Source organism: Impatiens glandulifera, chromosome 4 (assembly GCF_907164915.1).
Source record: "Impatiens glandulifera chromosome 4, dImpGla2.1, whole genome shotgun sequence".
In the NCBI taxonomy this organism is placed as follows: Eukaryota; Viridiplantae; Streptophyta; class Magnoliopsida; order Ericales; family Balsaminaceae; genus Impatiens; species Impatiens glandulifera.
The window spans coordinates 53,642,539-53,660,273 of record NC_061865.1 but is presented as its reverse complement, the minus strand read 5'-3'; the positions used below and the strand labels follow the sequence as shown (position 1 = coordinate 53,660,273).

General features: G+C 29.9%; 2 protein-coding genes and 1 long non-coding RNA gene across 3 annotated transcripts; 1 reads left to right on the top strand and 2 right to left on the bottom strand.

Annotated features, from left to right (window-relative positions):
* Nucleotides 1–7,279: 7,279 nt before the first annotated feature.
* LOC124934401 (6-phosphogluconate dehydrogenase, decarboxylating 2-like) lies at nucleotides 7,280–9,454 on the bottom strand. Its single transcript, XM_047474927.1, has 2 exons — nucleotides 9,309–9,454; nucleotides 7,280–8,862 (listed from the first exon to the last, which is right to left on the bottom strand). The coding sequence occupies exon 2, from the start codon at nucleotides 8,852–8,854 to the stop codon at nucleotides 7,403–7,405; it is 1,452 nt and encodes a 483-aa protein (XP_047330883.1). The 5' UTR covers nucleotides 8,855–8,862; nucleotides 9,309–9,454; the 3' UTR covers nucleotides 7,280–7,402.
* A 3,657-nt stretch (nucleotides 9,455–13,111) lies between these two features.
* LOC124936428 (serotonin N-acetyltransferase 2, chloroplastic-like) lies at nucleotides 13,112–13,913 on the top strand. The gene is made up of 2 exons (XM_047476925.1): nucleotides 13,112–13,578; nucleotides 13,651–13,913. The coding sequence occupies exons 1-2, from the start codon at nucleotides 13,183–13,185 to the stop codon at nucleotides 13,831–13,833; spliced, it is 579 nt and encodes a 192-aa protein (XP_047332881.1). The 5' UTR covers nucleotides 13,112–13,182; the 3' UTR covers nucleotides 13,834–13,913.
* Nucleotides 13,914–14,715: 802 nt separating this feature from the next.
* LOC124936846 lies at nucleotides 14,716–16,131 on the bottom strand. Its single transcript, XR_007099164.1, has 2 exons — nucleotides 15,770–16,131; nucleotides 14,716–14,995 (listed from the first exon to the last, which is right to left on the bottom strand). It is a non-coding gene; the product is annotated as an uncharacterized LOC124936846 (long non-coding RNA).
* Nucleotides 16,132–17,735: the final 1,604 nt, after the last annotated feature.

Below are 17,735 nucleotides of genomic sequence, written 5' to 3'. Positions count from 1 at the left end.
CGTGTGGTTGAAGCAGCTCAACTAATTCATAAGATTATTAAAAGGTTATAATCAACCAATTATAATTTTCTTGATTTTCTTTTTAAATATTTTTTAAATAGTCAAATCAATTAATATAAACTGATCACGACTTTTCTGTAAAAGGATAATTGATTTGACCATAATAAAAAGATACATGTGCCCAAAATTACGAAAGACTAACAAATTTAATGTCACGGACCCATTCATATATATAAATTATGTTAGTATAGTATATTTATATTCAAATATTAATTCCAGTTTCATATGTCCATTTTATTAAACCTTGTTTGATATGAGGTTTTTTAAATAGTTTATGGATTATTTAAAAAATGTTTATTGGTAGTAATTGTAAGGATCAGAGTTTTATTTTGTACAATTTTTAAAAAAATATTTATAGACAATGATAAAATATAAGATAATTAGTTAATTAATTTAGTTTAATTAATCAATTAATTAAATGATTCAAGTATAAATACACGAAATAATAATAATTATGAGACATGAGACCAATTACCAATAACATAAACATAGTACAATTGCATCCCAAATTCCATTGTCATTGTGTTTTTAAAATATAATTGTTCTAAAGGTAATCTAAGTTTAGATTTAATTATTTTTGTTTAAACTTTTTAGGTCAAAATTATTATTATTTTTTGAAAAAGGTATATGTATATTAAATTTTTTAAAAAATTATTTAAGCACAACAACCAAACCAAGTATTATATTAAAAAAAGGTACTCAATAGTTATCCAACTCATACAATTTTGAGAGAATTTTGAGAGGAACAATTAACTCTCTAATAGACTCTACTACATTTCCTAAACGAATTTCAAAAATCGTCATAATAATATTATTATTATAAATTATACACATCGGACAACTACGGTTATTAAAAGTTCAACGATTTCTCTCAAACTAGATAGTCCACCAAAAAAATAATTTGAATGATAACTGTAACCCCATGAATTCCTTTATGTAGCTTAGCAGATGTCTGAATGACGCGTGGAATTACGGGGGATCGCGGGTGGCTCGAGATTCGATACGCATGCGTTTCAACTTGATTTGTGTGTCAGGCGTCTTTTAAAAGAAAATATTATTTTAGAAATTTTTGAAAATACTTGGGAGTTTTTGAAATTAATCATGTAAAAATAATTAATTTTATTCAAATTTTAATAATATGGGGACCAAATAACAATTTGGTTAAAACCCGGTTTATATTGATCAAACATAACTAATTTAAAATATTATTTATTTGAAAACAGAGTCGCCAAATGATTTTAGAAAAATCAGTAAAAAATATGTGTATAAACGTACTTATACTAGAGTTTCTATAAGGGGTTCGATTTTTTGTTACGCTCGGGAAAGGGCTTTCACGTTATGTTCTTCGCGCCCGTCAAAAGACAATTTTATTTTTAAAGCAAAGTTTGGTTATTACAAGATATATTTATAACATTTATTTCTTTTAATTAGTAGTCCGGAGTTCCTAAACAATGATAGATTTAGATTACGTAAATAATTGTTCAAAATTATTTAAAAGGGCGTATCTGCGATTGCGTTGATATAACTAAATAAAAAACCTGAAAATATCAGAAAAGTGTTAGAATTTAAAAATAAATTCCAAACGGTGCTTAGCCAAAATATTTATTTAGAAAATATCTCAAAAAATTTTAAATATCATTTTCTGGCACTTTGGGATTATTTGAAAATGAATTAGGGTTTCAAAATTATAAAAATAATTTTAGATTTTGAAAAGTGGAACCAAACAGGCCTTAGGATCGGAGTCTTATGTCCTGGGTCTGATTTTTCCGATTTAGGCTCAGACAGACTCGGTCTAGACTAGGGTGGTCTGGATCAAGGTTCAGGAGCATGGGTCTGGAAGGCTCGGTCCTGGGTTCGGGAGACTTGGTCTCAAACTCGGACTGTTTGGTCAAAAGACCGGAGGACTCGGTCCTAGGTCTAGGAGGCTCGGTCCCAGGTTAGACCTCTCGATCCGACGTTAGAAACCTCAGTCGGATTCCTCGATCTTTGGTCAAGAACACTAGTCTCGGTCATAGGTCTCGGTCCCAACTCAAGTACATCGGTCATTGTTCTCGATCCCGATTCAAGAATATCGGTCATTGGTCTCGGTTCGGATCGAGGATCCTTGGTCCTAGTCCTATAGGACTCGGTCGTCGAGGACCGAGTTTTCTTGAATTGATCAAGAATTTGCAAGTGCTATAACTTTTGATACAGATCATGGAATCATGATCTGTAAGTTGCAATCAACTCATATGATTGTAGGGATCAAAAGCCTTAACTCTAATCACGATCAATCGATCTCTGCAAAGATCAATTTCTCAAAACTGTTTTCAGGCCAAAATTTGGAATCTTTTGAATTAGACTATCTCAAGGCCTAATTCTTGTTTCATTAGTTTTGAAATGATGAACATAGTCGAACACAATCAAAATAAAAACATCATTCAATCTCTATAACAACTTTTGAAGATGAAATTCAAATTAATTTTTTTCCAAATTTTAGTTTGATCAAACATTATCGGGATGTTGTTTTAATGATTTGAAAATCATCCTAACATGTTTACAGGCAACTATTTGAATAAAAAATTCAAGCTTATAGCTCAAGAACATGAATTTCAAAAAATCTAGAATTTCAATCCAATTTTTCGTTTTAAGTTGATTTGATCAAAACTCCTTCAATAGAAAGTTCATGTAACATTAATGAATGATTCTAAACAAAGAAATCACATAATTAAACCCTAGAATTGATTAAACCGATCAAACTTGATAAGAACCAATTTTCAATCACAAATTGAAATACAATGGATCTGGATTCTTACTAATAGTTGGAGAACACTCCAATGATGTATTAAAAAGCTTTCCCGAAGTTTGGATCAAAGCTTTGGTCGCCGAAGATCATTTTCACAAAAATCAGTTTGGCCAAAATCTTTGATTCTTTGATTCGATATGTAACATGTGATAATTGTTTGGTGTTTTGAAAGGAGAGTTCCTAAAGGGTATTTATACAAAGCTAGGTTGGTTGAGGAGGTCGAATTCAAATTCAATTTTTCCATTTAAAGTTTTATCCCTAACTCTGTTTTTATCTTCGGCAACCTAGTTCTAGGTTAAGGTGGAGATTCTAGGTATATGGCTAATGATGGCGAAGATAAGGCGAGCACATGGATGAAAAATGGGAGGATACAGATGGCTAGTGATGACGAAGATAAGGTGAGCACATGGATGAAAATGGAAGGATAAAGATGGTTAACGCATGAGATAGGGCTTCTAGAAGAAACGTCGGTCATCGATCGCGTTTCTAGTGATCGCCATGTTCGACCGAGAAAGACGAACAAAACGACGTCGTTTTGTTTAAAAACAAAACGCACCATTGTGTTATATTGGAAATTCGTTCGCGTTTGGGCGTTTCAGTTAACGGGCTTGACATCCCGTTAGTTGCTTCCGTGTGGACCGGGCACGCACATGCCTCCGCTACAACGGAGTGTGTGGCCTTTTTTTTAGGTGTTAGATGATGCATAGGTGCTCATCTGATGACCCATAATCCTGCTGTCACTCAATTATCAATTTTATTTTTTTATAAAAAGGATTATTTGAAATCGAATTTTAATTCTTTACTTGTGTTTTTCTTCACCAAAAATTCCACAAAAATTACTTTTGGAAACATAATAAAATTATGTTCATCGTTTTATTTTGGGGTATTTTGGGTTATTTATTTAATTGTTTTAAGCCATAAATTTTACATAATTTATATTTAAAATTATAATTAAATAATTTAACCCTTCTTAGGTTTAATTTGGGTAAAAATATATAATATTTTAACCTCAAATTATTTTTGGACTTTTATTTAATTTTCCTAATTATGATTTAAGTAATACAATAATTAATCCTAATTTAATTATGAATCTTTTTTGAGTTATTTTAAATTTAAAAATTCAAAATATTATTATAAAATAATAATATTTTTATAAATTATGGAATATCAAATTTTTATGTTTAAAATAACTCAAATATGTAGGTCCGTCACTACATCAATCCAAAATTTTCAACAACTACTCAAAACCCCAAAAACTCAGTATCAACCAATGAATCTTAGTAATACTTCACTTTTGACTACAAATATTAATAATAATGCACAAATAAATGAATTGTCAATTAAACCTTCTCGTTCTTCGGTCAAAGTTATTGTTCAACATTAAAACTTAATAATAAATCAAAATTAATGTTTACTAGATAATGCTCAAACCAGGGATCCAGTGTGGGGACAACACCGACAATACTTGTCTCCCACATTGCAATTGACAAAGAAAAATAAAATAAAATTTAAAATATAATAATCACCAAAGTAGTGAATATGTAGTTTATTATGGAAGAACAACATTGTAAAATTTCAATAAATATAAAAGATCAATTCTAAAAGAGAATGAAAAATACAATAAGACTAAACCAATAATAACATCAATTTTCCGTGTTTTTTTATTACAATTTGTGTTGTCATTTATTTATGTGCATGAACAAGTGCATAGTTATCAAAAATCGATCTCAAACTATAATAATATAATGTCAAACTATAATGTCTTTTTTATCGCACCTTTTTTATAGCATCAATAATTTATCTATAAGCAAAAATAAAACATGGGCTTTGAATTTTGTTAATGTAGATACTTATTTTTAATAACTAATATTGTTGTATTAATAATTGTTAAATAGGATAACTATCATTATAAAAAGATATATTTCTTTAAAAAAAATTGTTATTATTAATCTATTAAATCACATAGATATTATATAAAAGTATCTTATAATATCTAATATTATTGATAATTAAAGTGGAAGTGTATTCTTTGACTAGTTGGGCTTTCTTAATTTTCAATTATGTATATTTTATATATCAATTCAACTATTAAGAATGGATATTTATCAAAAAAAAAATGCATTTTACCTACTAGTTTAAGGTCTTATTTTGAAGGGAAAAAAAGTAGTAATAATAATATTTTAGTTGATTGGCTTAATTGATGAATAAGTGTAATATGGTGAATTATTTACAAAATATTTATAAAGATATTGACAAGAAAATATCAATCAAAGATCATAATCAACCAATTAGAATGTTCTTAGTTTACTTTATAATATACTTTTCTTTTTAAGGTTATTTGATTGGACCATAAGCAAAAGAATACATGTCAAATTATGAAAGATTTTATCAAATTTAATGTAATGGGCCCAATATAATATATGTGTGCAACTTGTGTTATCTTATACCCATTCTAATACTATGTTAAATAAGACAGTTGATTGGAGATGAAAAGTGAAAGTAAGTTTCATTTTTCAAATTTAGGGATTATTGTTACAATTTTCTTTATCTAAAAAATTTTTAGAAGCTGTAAAGTCATTTTTCTCGTGCCCTATTTGTCTTTTTTTTTTTTTTAGAATTGAAGATGATTTTTTTTTTCAACCATTCAAATTTAAGTTACGTTGTGTATTTGAGTTGTTTAGTGCGACAATCTATTTAACTGAATCAAATTTTTGTAATTCGAATAATACTGTCATTTTTGTTGGGTTTTATGTTGTTCATGCATTCTCTAATCGTGTTAATGACTATTTCTCGTGTTTGTATTCATCTCATTTTTACAGCAAATGAGATGATGTTAGATTTGAAGTTCATTTTTATTTTTCTTATAAAGAGTTTTTGAATTTATATTTTATTTGTAATCCTTTTTACAAGTATCTTATTGGCAGCATTTTTTTAACGGTGTTTATCCATTCTCAGACAAAGATAAATTTTATTATCGTTCAAAATTTTTTGTAGAGATTTTTCTGACACCAGTTAATTAGTTTGTTTAATTTTCTCTCCTTCATTTTAGAGTTATCGTCAAGAAATTGTGTGATAAGTGAATTAGTTCCATTAAAATATTAATCTTTCTAAAGTATGTAACGTCTAAAATTTTAATTAGTTTATTTAATTTTTTTAGATATTATTTTCTATTATTTACAAATTAATCTTCTATATATAACTCCTTATTTGATTTAGTGAGAATTAATTTTTATAAAAAATTGTATTGATTAATTTTTAAATAATTTATGAATTATTAAAAAAATGTTGATCACTCTCAAAATGTGAATTTATTTTTGATAAAAAAAAAGTTTTAAAAGTGTTAATATATAACTATAAAATTTTGTTTTATAAATCAAAAGTATTTAATATTTTGGTAAATAAATTAGTAATAATATAATTTATAAAACTTCACTATAAAGTAACAATAATAATTCTTAAAATATCAAATATTACAAAAAGAAAATGAAATTTTAGAATATAATAATCATTAAAATAATGAAAGTTAGACTTTGGAAGAGCAATATGATCTTAACGTCCATATTGTGATGGGAAAAGAAATATCAAGAACAAAGAATATAAAAAAAAACAATAATTTTATTGATTGGCTTGAGTGAAAATGAAAAATACAATAGCTATAAGTATAATTAAAAAGAAAAGGAAATAACCAAGAATTGGAGATGAGACTAACATAATCTAGTTTTTAAGACTAAATTAATCATTAACTCTAATTTAATTCTATTTATATAGTAGAATGGGCTTAAAAATACAATTCTCTTATAAAATGGGCCATACTAAATTCAAAGTTCATTGGCTGCCCATTTTTTTAATTGAGACTCTACAAATTAGGTATATCTTCAATTTCTTTATATAAAGTATATCATAAAAATATATTTATCGAATATTCTACTGAATTTCGGTTAGGTTACGATTGTATCAAATATTTGCGGTATAACAAGATTTTGTTACAACATTGACATTATACAACAATTTCAGAATGATTATTACATGAAATTTAGACAAAATTAAAACTTAAAGGTTTCTCTCGTATAAAAATTAGAGTTTGACATGAATAAACATAAATAAAATTTTGAAAATTTGATACAAATATAGTTAATTATGGACTGAAAATAGAGGTAATTTCCAAATGTCAATACCCTATATTAGGGTATTTTTCTTGGAGTCGAATTTGCGTCTCCTCTCTATATGATTTTAAACTGTTTTGAAGACCCCATTTTTTTAAGCAAGCCGTTATTTTAAATTTGTTCGATTGAATCGGTTTTGAGAACTCCTTGGAGATTAAACTCTTCAATAGTCATAGTTCTTTCTCTTTTTTCAAAAGAATCTATATCATCTCATAAAGTTCAATATCACAATCAGATTGACAAGCAAAGGAAAAAATAACACAATTTCATACATAATCACTTCAACAAATAGATAAAAGATGACATTTTTCTCAATAAAATAGTTCACACAACAATATAAATAACAATACACAAACATCAAACACATTTATTACTTGCAAAGAACACAAAAAACTCACATGTTTGCCTGTTTAGCGAGCTTAAACCATTCGGTATGGAACGAACCAGGCATATCAGTCCTCTCATAAGTATGAGCTCCGAAATAATCTCTTTGCGCCTGAACCAAATTCGCAGGCAAACTTTCCCTTCTATAAGTATCGAAATAAGCAAGACTAGTAGCCATACCAGGTGTGCTTATTCCAGCATTAATAGCAAGACATACAACTCTCCTCCAAGCAGCTTGTCTTTCAACAATCTCACTTGCAAATTCAGGATCAACCAAAAGGTTAGCCAAATCCGAGTTCCTGTCATAAGCCTTCTTAATTCGATCCAAAAATATCGCGCGAATAATACAGCCACCTTTCCAAATCCTAGCAAGCTCCCCCAGCTTCAATCCCCAATTCTTTTCCTCACTTTTCGAACGAATCAAGTTCATTCCCTGCGCGTAGCTGCAGATTTTCGACGCGTAAAGAGCTTGACGAACGTCGTCGATTAGTTGTTTTTTATCGACGAAAACTTGATCATCGGTGATGATGACTTCATCGAACAATTTAGCTGCTAAAACTCGTTCTTCCTTTAACCCACTAAGGAATCTTGAGTCTAAAGAGGAGGCGATTGTCGGAGCAGCGATGGAAAGCTCGGCTGCTTGTTGAACTGTCCATTTTCCTGTTCCTTTCATGCCAGTTTTATCGAGCACCTTGTCTACGAGATGCCCTTCTGCTTTATCGTCTTTAATTGAGAATATATCAGCTGTAATCTCAACCAAGAAGCTTAAAAGCTCTCCTTTGTTCCATTCGGAGAAGACTTGGTGTAATTCCTCGTTCGAAAGCTTGCCAACGGATTTAAGAACATCGTAAGCTTCAGAGATTAACTGCATATCACCATATTCAATTCCATTATGAACCATCTTCACGAAATTCCCCGAACCACCTTTACCAATGTAGGTTACACAAGGACCACTGTCTTCAATCTGAGCTGCTACTTTAAGAAGGATATCTTCGATATGTTTATAAGCTTCGAAAGATCCTCCAGGCATTAGAGAAGGTCCATTTCTAGCACCTTCTTCTCCACCTGAAACTCCCATTCCGAGGTAGAGAAGACCCAATTCAGCAGCGGCTTTCTCTCTTCTCTCCGTGTTTTCATACCATTCGTTACCACCGTCGATTATGCAGTCTCCTTGTTCCAAATAGACTGATAATGTTTTAATGGTGTCGTCTACTGGTGATCCGGCCTTGACTAGCATTATGATTACTCGTGGCTTTTGGATTGAGAGAATGAAGGATTCAGGATCGTGAAAACCGTATAAAGGAAGGTTTCCTTCTTGCTTGGCTCGGGCAACTGTTTCGTCAACTTTTGAAGAACTTCTATTGTAAACTGAAATTGGAAAACCTTTTTCTGCTATGTTTAGGGCGAGATTTTGACCCATGACTGCAAGACCAGCAAGACCGATTCTACTAAGAGTTGCCATCTCGTTTCCTGTATCGATAAAGAACAACAGTATGAAAATGAAATCCAAAACCCTAAATTTGAAAGCTTGACCACTGATTATTCTAAACAGAGTGAACTATGATCTGAGAACAGACGAAACTAGAAGATTGATTGATCAGCAATCGTAACGTAATCGAACCCAATGATCCAAAACGGGAAACAAAATTACAAGTTACTACTGTACTATACTATACTGAAAATGAAATCCAAAACCCTAAATTTGAAAGGTAGATCACTGATTATTCTAAACAGAGTGAACAGAGGTATAAATCAAAAGCTAAATGGTTGAACTATGATCTAAGAACAGATGAAACTAGAAGATTGATGATCAGAAATCGTAACGTAATCGAACCCTAGCTATGATCCATAACGGGAAACAAAACTGTACTGAAATTGATAAGAAGGAAAGATCAAAATGGGTTAATTGAAAATACCTTTCAGATGAACAAAGGTAATTGATTTCTATGAATGAGATCTGGGATTTTGATTTTGATGAACTGGGTTATCAAATATATATATACATCTTCTCTACCCACCCCCACTTGGGAGAGAAAACAGAGATGGAAACAGAGAGTCCAGTTCAGACTTCCGTTAGAGAATTCTTAGGTTCTTGTTTGGTTCAATAAACTCGTCTTTATTATAAATATATATTTTTATATTTAAAATGATCTATATATTGAAAATAAGAAAATTAAACTAAACTCTAAACCCTAAGTTAAACAAACCTTTTAAATTGAATTGAATCAGTCAAAATAAATTTATTACGGTTTTTTTTTATTAAATCAATCTCAACTATTCGGTTGTTGGTTCAACGCCACTAAAAATCGTTCAAACTAACTCAAGTATAATTTTATAACTATTAGATCATAACCATTAATCTCCTAAAGATAATATTGAGAGAATATTATGAAAGTAAAGATTTGTCACTAGAATGTAAATGTAAAGATAATAATTAGTAGAAAATTTAAATTTTAAAATGGTTAGATCCAATTTTATTGTGATGTTTTATAAAAACAAAAAATTCATGACGAAATTGTGTTTTGAAAATGTTACCGAATTTTATTCTATATATAATATATTCGAACAAAGTTTTCAATGAATTAAACGATTAATTTGATGGACAGTTCAAACCAAACTAATTTAAAATATTAATAAAACATTTATATGTATATTTTGTTTAATAAACAGACAATCAAACCGCGCATATTATCTTAACTCACCAAATATTATAACATGTCGCACTAATATTTATTATTTATAATCAAAAGTACATAAATTTCTTCTTAATTTTGTTGTTTGTTTCAACAAATTTATTTAAATTATTAATTTAAGAATATTTTAAAATCTTAAATAATAAGAATATTTTAAAATCTTAAATAATAAGAATATTTTAATATGTTGATATAAAAATATGATAAAAATCAATATTGATCAAACAAGCTGCCAATTGTTGATTTTCAGCCGCCGGTCCTTGTTTCTATTTCTTTAGCTGCACAAATTTGAAATGTGGGTCAATTAATTTAAAATTGGACCTTTTGTTGATTTTCCAGCCGCCACCCATTTATTGCTTATTATTGTTTGATTTCAGATTATTTGAAAATAATATAAATAATTGAAACTTGTTTGATGTAGGAAAAGTTTATTTGAACAAAAATATTTTTAGTATTTAATAAAAAATATATATGAAGTATAGTTTGATATTTTCATTAACATTTTAATAATATTAGAAATTGATAGTTGATTAATAAGATGATGATTAACCCTATAAAAAAATGTCTAGTAAAAAAAACCAGCTTAAAAAATCCAAATATTATCGGTTTGATTAACAATAAAAACATTGTTACTAAACATTGAATCCATAAAATCAATTGACTATTTCAATTATTTTCTTATTTTTAAATAGTCAAAGGGTTTCCTTGTATAAGGTCAAAGATTGTTTTTATTTTTGTTTTAGCAAATCCGTACAGAACCATGTGAACCCTAATTAGAAATCTAATTCATTTGGGATAGTTCCATTCTAGTTTATTTGGACCAATTTAGTCAAAGTTTGTCATATATCGGTTAAGTTTGAATGTTTTCAAAATTAGTTTTAGATATAATTGTATTATTTAATAATATTTTGTTAGGAACAAATAAAACTGATTAAACGACCAACAAAATCGAAACTAATAGTTTGAGATTTTATCAGAACTGAATTTCATCGATTTTGTTGTATATTTTCTATATACAAACCGACATAAAGGAACTAATTACCTGTCTAATATGAAAGTTGTTAGAGTTTAATCATATTTTTATTATTCAATATATTCAAGATTTTAATGAAAAGGAGATACAATGATCAAATCTGAATTTGTTTATTATTTCATAATTGAAGAGCATGTGCATAAAGTCGATCAAATTATCTTATGCATATTCTCCCCATGATTAATATGAATTCTGTACTATTTTCATTATATAAATAAATGATCAATCATAATTTGTCATGATTTTTCTTATCAATTCTTGATAAAAACATTTAACCTACTCACAATATTTAGTAAAAATGATTCTAATATTGATTTATATTGTTTCATTTAGTTTAATTGATTCATTTAAATATCTTTATAAAGTTTCACATTCATATCAATTTCATTTATATAGAATCTTTTATTGTAAATTTTTTTCAAATAGAAGAATGATCAGGTTGACAAAGTTCAAGATTGATAATTTTCTGTCAACCTATCTTGAATAGTTAGTGGGGCTAAATTACGAATAAAAGTTGATTGAGACCAGATTATCACTCAAATAGAATATAAATTATCTAGATTTAAAAACAAAATAATCTCAAGGTCGATTAATTCTCATTAAGAGTGTATTGTCATCTAAACTCACATATATGGTGTCTTTAGACATTCTCCCCAAAAGTGTGACGGTGAATAATGTATAAATTTATATTGAAATTTTCTAACTCATCATTTTGTCATAGTTAGTTAAATGTTTTAAAGATCAATAAGGTCTAATTATTTGAGATATTATTTCCTTTAATAAAGTTCATTTATCAAAATGGTGTAGTAGATCTGCACAAAGCCGAATAATCTTTGGGCATCGATGGTCATATGTAAGTATGGTTAAGATTGGTCTAATTGGTTCACCAGAATGTCTGATTATCTAGTGGGGTGTAGCATTTGAGGGAAATTTATTCTATGTGGAAAAAAGTTTCGTAAGCAGTCTAGTTTCATTATAAAGATGGTTATTCAATCAGTTTTTGGATGACATTTGATGTAGTGTCAAAAGTCTAGCTACGACGTATCCTAAGTTTGTTACATTCCTATATGTATAAATGTCACAGTTAAGGACATTATCGTTAGCCGAATTAGATATAGAAAGAGATTAAACATTAGGAAGAGTTCGACCCATAATAGAGTTTTACATTTGGTAAGACGCAAACAAGTGTTCCCATTTCCAAAAAAAACAAATGTTCCCATCTGAATAAGGCGTTATACATGGTGAGTCGACATCGATAACGACATCGATAATTTCAATGTAGGACATTGCTACAACTTGTTTGCTAAAATGATTCTATATAATTTTTGTTGGGAGAAACTTTGAGAATCAAAGATTCCATCCAAGATCTTGTTATTTGGATGAAGCGTTATACACAGTGAATTTTACGAATGATATGTGCATGAAAAAATATTGTATCATGGTTAGTTGTCGTATGTGTCACAAGAATGTTGAATTGAAAACTCACTTATTATTATGATTAATTTGGTGATGTCCGAGTCTTTGTGAAGTTGCTGATAAGTTTCAATAATCGCAATAATCCAATGCGTATAATTTATAATGCTATACTACATTTTATAATATATACCAAAACACAAAATTATAAATCATATACAACTTCTATAATTTAAATCAAACAACTAATACACAATTTATACATAAACACTACTTCATTCTAACTTATATTTATACAATTTTTATCATAATGGGTTAACCAAAATATAACATGGCTGAAGATGAGAAGGGAAAAAGTTATCCGATTGGGTTCAGGGTCGAAGATAGAGTGTGTCGATCCCAAACTCGACTATATTAATTTTATAATACATATGTTTTTTTAATGATATGAGATGAGTACACTATATTGTTAAGTTTTACTTAAAAACATCTTTTTACTTAAAATGTTTTCATTATCCATTTTTTTAAAATAAAAAATTAGCTCCTCAGCAACATGACAACCACAAACTTCACGAGAGAAGCAGATAGAGAGATCTGGAGAAAGAAATCAACTCTCGTTCGTTCATGAAGAAAATCCTTCATTTCTAAAGAATGTCTAAATTCCTTTTCCATGGAAACATCTCCATCATCTCTCCCAATTCTTCTTTCTCTCGCAACTCCCACCACCACTCTCGCAGCAATGTAATCGTTTCATCACAACCACTCTCAAATAATTTCTCCATCTCCGACGAAAACCTATCATCAAGAGGCTTCGATTTCCGTCGCTCCACTGAAGGACTTAACCTAGACCAACTAAATTCCGTCTTCGTATCTGTTGGATTTCCCAAACGTGACCCGGAAAAAGTTCGAATTGCGCTCCAAAACACCGACGCATTGATCTGGGTTCAAAGCGTCAAGAACCAGCGACCTGTAGCGTTTGCTAGGGCGACCGGCGACGGCGTGTTTAATGCAATTATATGGGACGTTGTTGTTGATCCGTCGTATCAGGTAGATTATTATAGAAATATCAAAGATTATTTGAAATCTGGATTAGGGTTTTTGGTTAATTGAATTTTGCAGGGGATTGGATTGGGCAAGGCGGTGATGGAGCGGTTATTGGCGGATCTTGTTGGGAAAGGGATAACGAATATTGCTTTGTATTCGGAGCCCCGAGTTCTTGGGTTTTATCGACCTCTCGGGTTTATAGCGGATCCGGATGGGATCCGAGGGATGGTGTTTTCTAGGAAACCCAAAAAAAAGTAACACCCAAAATTGTACTAAACTAATTTATGTTTTTATTATTATTATTATTATTATTAAATTTGTCTCATATTAAATTATCATATGTTATTAATAGAGTTATTCTAAATAAATAAATCTAGTTAAATGTAATACTTAATAATGCCACTTCTCACCTCTATTTCTATTCTATCAATAAATAGTCTCACACACATTTTATAAAATAAACAATAATATATATATATATATATATATATATATATATATATATATATATAAATACAAAACATATATATTATATATAATTAAAAAAAAAATGTTTAACATCTAATTGTTCGAGTGAAATTAATATATAAATAATAAAAAATAATGTATTTGAATTTTAATAAAATAAAATATTATTAAATATAAGAATATATATAAAGGTATATTTAAAATCTATTAAACGAGAATTATTATAAAAAAAGAATGATTTAAAATAATTAATCATTTTTTTATTATCAAAATATTTTCTATCATTTTATACAAAATTATATTTTAATAAATATTAATATATTTTAAATATTTTCACTCAATAATTATTTTTTTTAAAATTTTAAAACAAACAAAATTATTTAACTAACTTAATAAAACACAATAAGATTTAAATAAGATTTTAAGTAAATGTAAAATAATAGAAGAATACTAGTGTCCTAGATTTATCATTTGAAAAATATTATTAAAACATTAATAAAAAAAATATTTATAGATCAGGGTGTTTTTGAATCAAAATCCAAAAGTTTCATTTTTAAATGCAATTGCTTTTATATATCTTGGTAAAGATCCAAAATTATTATCAGACATAACCAACCAGTTACAACTAGCATCATGAATGTCATATCTTAACATAGATTTAACAACACAAAATTTAACTAAAATTTAGCAAATCATTTGTATATATTAGGGTTTTTGTGTCACATTCAGTTTCTAGCACCACCATACTGGAACAGTACTCTAAACAGACAAAAAACACATAACTTTAGAAAAGAAGACTGAAAACAACATGTCTTGGTTAGATTTCTAAAATGGAGACAGCAAAGAGATCTGTTTCATCATTGTTCATGTAATGTTGCAATCCATAGTCGTGTTGACAACAACGTAACTCATCTTCCACCACTGAGCATTGTTTGTTCAGTGGTTCATCTATCTGCATAAGAAAACCGAGGTCAATAAAGACACAATCTATGGTAAGAGAAAACAATCATAAATCTTTTTCATTATTAATATTCTCAATAAAAAAACATTTAAGTTGAATTGAGAATAAACTCTTGTTTCAAAAGAAGACTAATGAAAGATTTTGCTATCTTTTATCTTGGATGAAAAGATTAGAAGAACATTAGAAGGATATGCTCTCAAAATCTCAATAGATTTCCCTATTTGTTCTTAGCATGTAAATAGGTATCTTGTTGTGCTAAAGTGGTTTTTTTATTGTGAAAACCCAACTTCTTATTCGAAAAGTGACTAATCCCGGCGAATAACCACATAACCCGCAAATCTAATCAACCAATTTAACCAACGGGATGGAACCGGAGACCTCAGAGAGGCTGAGTACCTGGGTATATGCCTCCTTTTGCCGTTAAGACTAAAAGAGGTGATAAAATGCAAGGGTATCAAACTCAACACTTTATTCATAAGCCATGCTCACAAACCACCCAGCATAATCCATAAGAATTTCTCAAAGTCAAATTGAAATAACCCTAAAAGCCTCTTTGTAATGAAATCATTCAGAGCTCAACAAATCTTCAGATCAATCTGTGAATGGCATCCAACAAACAAATGATTCTGGATAATGATAATACAGCCTAAAACTCAATTAAAGTTCCTGATGATTAAAGATTAAACAAAATTGAAGAGATAAAAAGGAAACCATATTAATGAACAGATCTATCTAGCAATAATGATGAAATAGAGATTAGGTTACCTAAAAAGAAGGCTTAGACATCTCTGGCGTTATGCAAGAAAGCGATAGAGCAGAGAATGGCGGCAATGAAAGTGAAGAAACCCAATCCGATCATAAGGGAAAAGCCGGCAACGAACAAATCTAGGAAATATTGAATATTGAATCCTAGAGCCAACATTTCCCTTCTTCCTCCTTCTTTCGGATTCTGTCTGCAATTCAGGCTGGAGATGATGCCGCGTATAGGAATTGTTCCATTTGTATATAGTACGTGTACATCAATCAGAATGAAGATGAGGATGGAAAGAGAGATGCGTTGTCCGTTCTTCAGAGATCGTCTGGGAATGCGGACACTTATCTCCTTCGATCATCCGCTCGGTCCAACCACAGGTCTGGCTCAAACAATATTTCATGGTCATTTTAAAATATCAAATAATTTTTTATTAAACAAAATAAATTCAATTATACAATAATAAACCTCAAATATATATAAGATTAAAAAAATATAATAGGATAAAAATATAATAGTTTAAGTATATTAAAAAAACAATATAAAAATAAAATGTACACCCGAAAGATAACAAGATTAACCATTTGAAAGAAACGATGAAAATATAAGTAAAAATGTTCCCTATAATATAAAATCTAACGTTAAGGAGCTAAGGAGATCAGATATATTTAAAAAGATTAATGAGTTCACCGACTAATGATAAATCACATATGGTGATGGAGGATCATCGAGAAAATCATACGAGAGTAGAGGGGATTGAATTTCAACAAAAAGAAACGAGACTCATCAAATATGACGTGACGACAAATAATGATTTTATCATTTGATATGTCAAAACACTTATAGCATCGGTGATTCGATGGGTATCCAAGAAAGACATATGTGGTAGAACGTGGAAGAAGTTTATGAAACGCCGTGGATGGAAATAGATGGGAAACACAAACACTCAAACACGCGTAAATAGTCATATGTTGGATCATTGCGGTATAAACGTTGTAACAGAGTAACGTATGTCATGTACGCGGAAAAATATTTAGGAAGTATGTGACAATATCGAGAGCATGATGCCAAAATGAGGTGGGTATCTTGGCATGAGTGAGTAAAGTACGAATCATATTATTGATAGTACGTAGAGCGGTCAGACGAGCCAACTCATGGCAGGGCGGGCCCACCCACCAAAACCCATCGTTTGACGGGTCGATGGCGGACCGACCCACCATCCCGGCAGGCTAAAAATCCCCAATCCAATGTGGGTTGCGGGTTAGGCGAGCCAGCATGCGGGTTGTCTCATTACAAATAAAAATTATTAATAGTTCTAGAAAACAAGAATTCAAAAACATGATCAAATAGTCATAATACACACCAAACAAAAGTCTTGTCTATCGTTACACATCAATTGACCAAATAGTTCAACAAAATAACTAAAATTTGAAAATTTCATAAAATAGAAATTTCAGTAAAGTCAACAATCTTTAAATATCATCAATTGAGAACGAAGAGAAGAAATGCGAAACAAATAAGTTGTCAACGACCAATGGGCGAAGTATTTAAGTATTGACTGTTATAGTCTGGAACCAAGTTTGAATCCACGAACCCTTGAAGGCGAGAACGAAGAGAAGAAATGCAGAACAAATAAGTAGTCGGAGGCTAATGGGCGAAATATTGAGTATTGACTGCTACAGTGCTACATGAGAGAGAAAAAAATAGGGCTATGCAGCATATGCTATAAGGCTATAAATCATATTAGATTTTTTTTGCCAACCCGCAGGCCAACCCCAGCCCGACCCGCCTAGGCCCGCAACCCGAACAAGCTGGCCCATGTAAGCCCACTTTAAAATGGGTTGCTAATATTTCAACCAAACCCATCTAAATTATTTAGATGGGTGGGCCAACCCAACGGTCCTAACCCAAATTGACGGCTCTAATAGTACAAAATTGTCTTTCGGCTTTGCCGTTCTGAGACGAAGTGTGAGGACATGA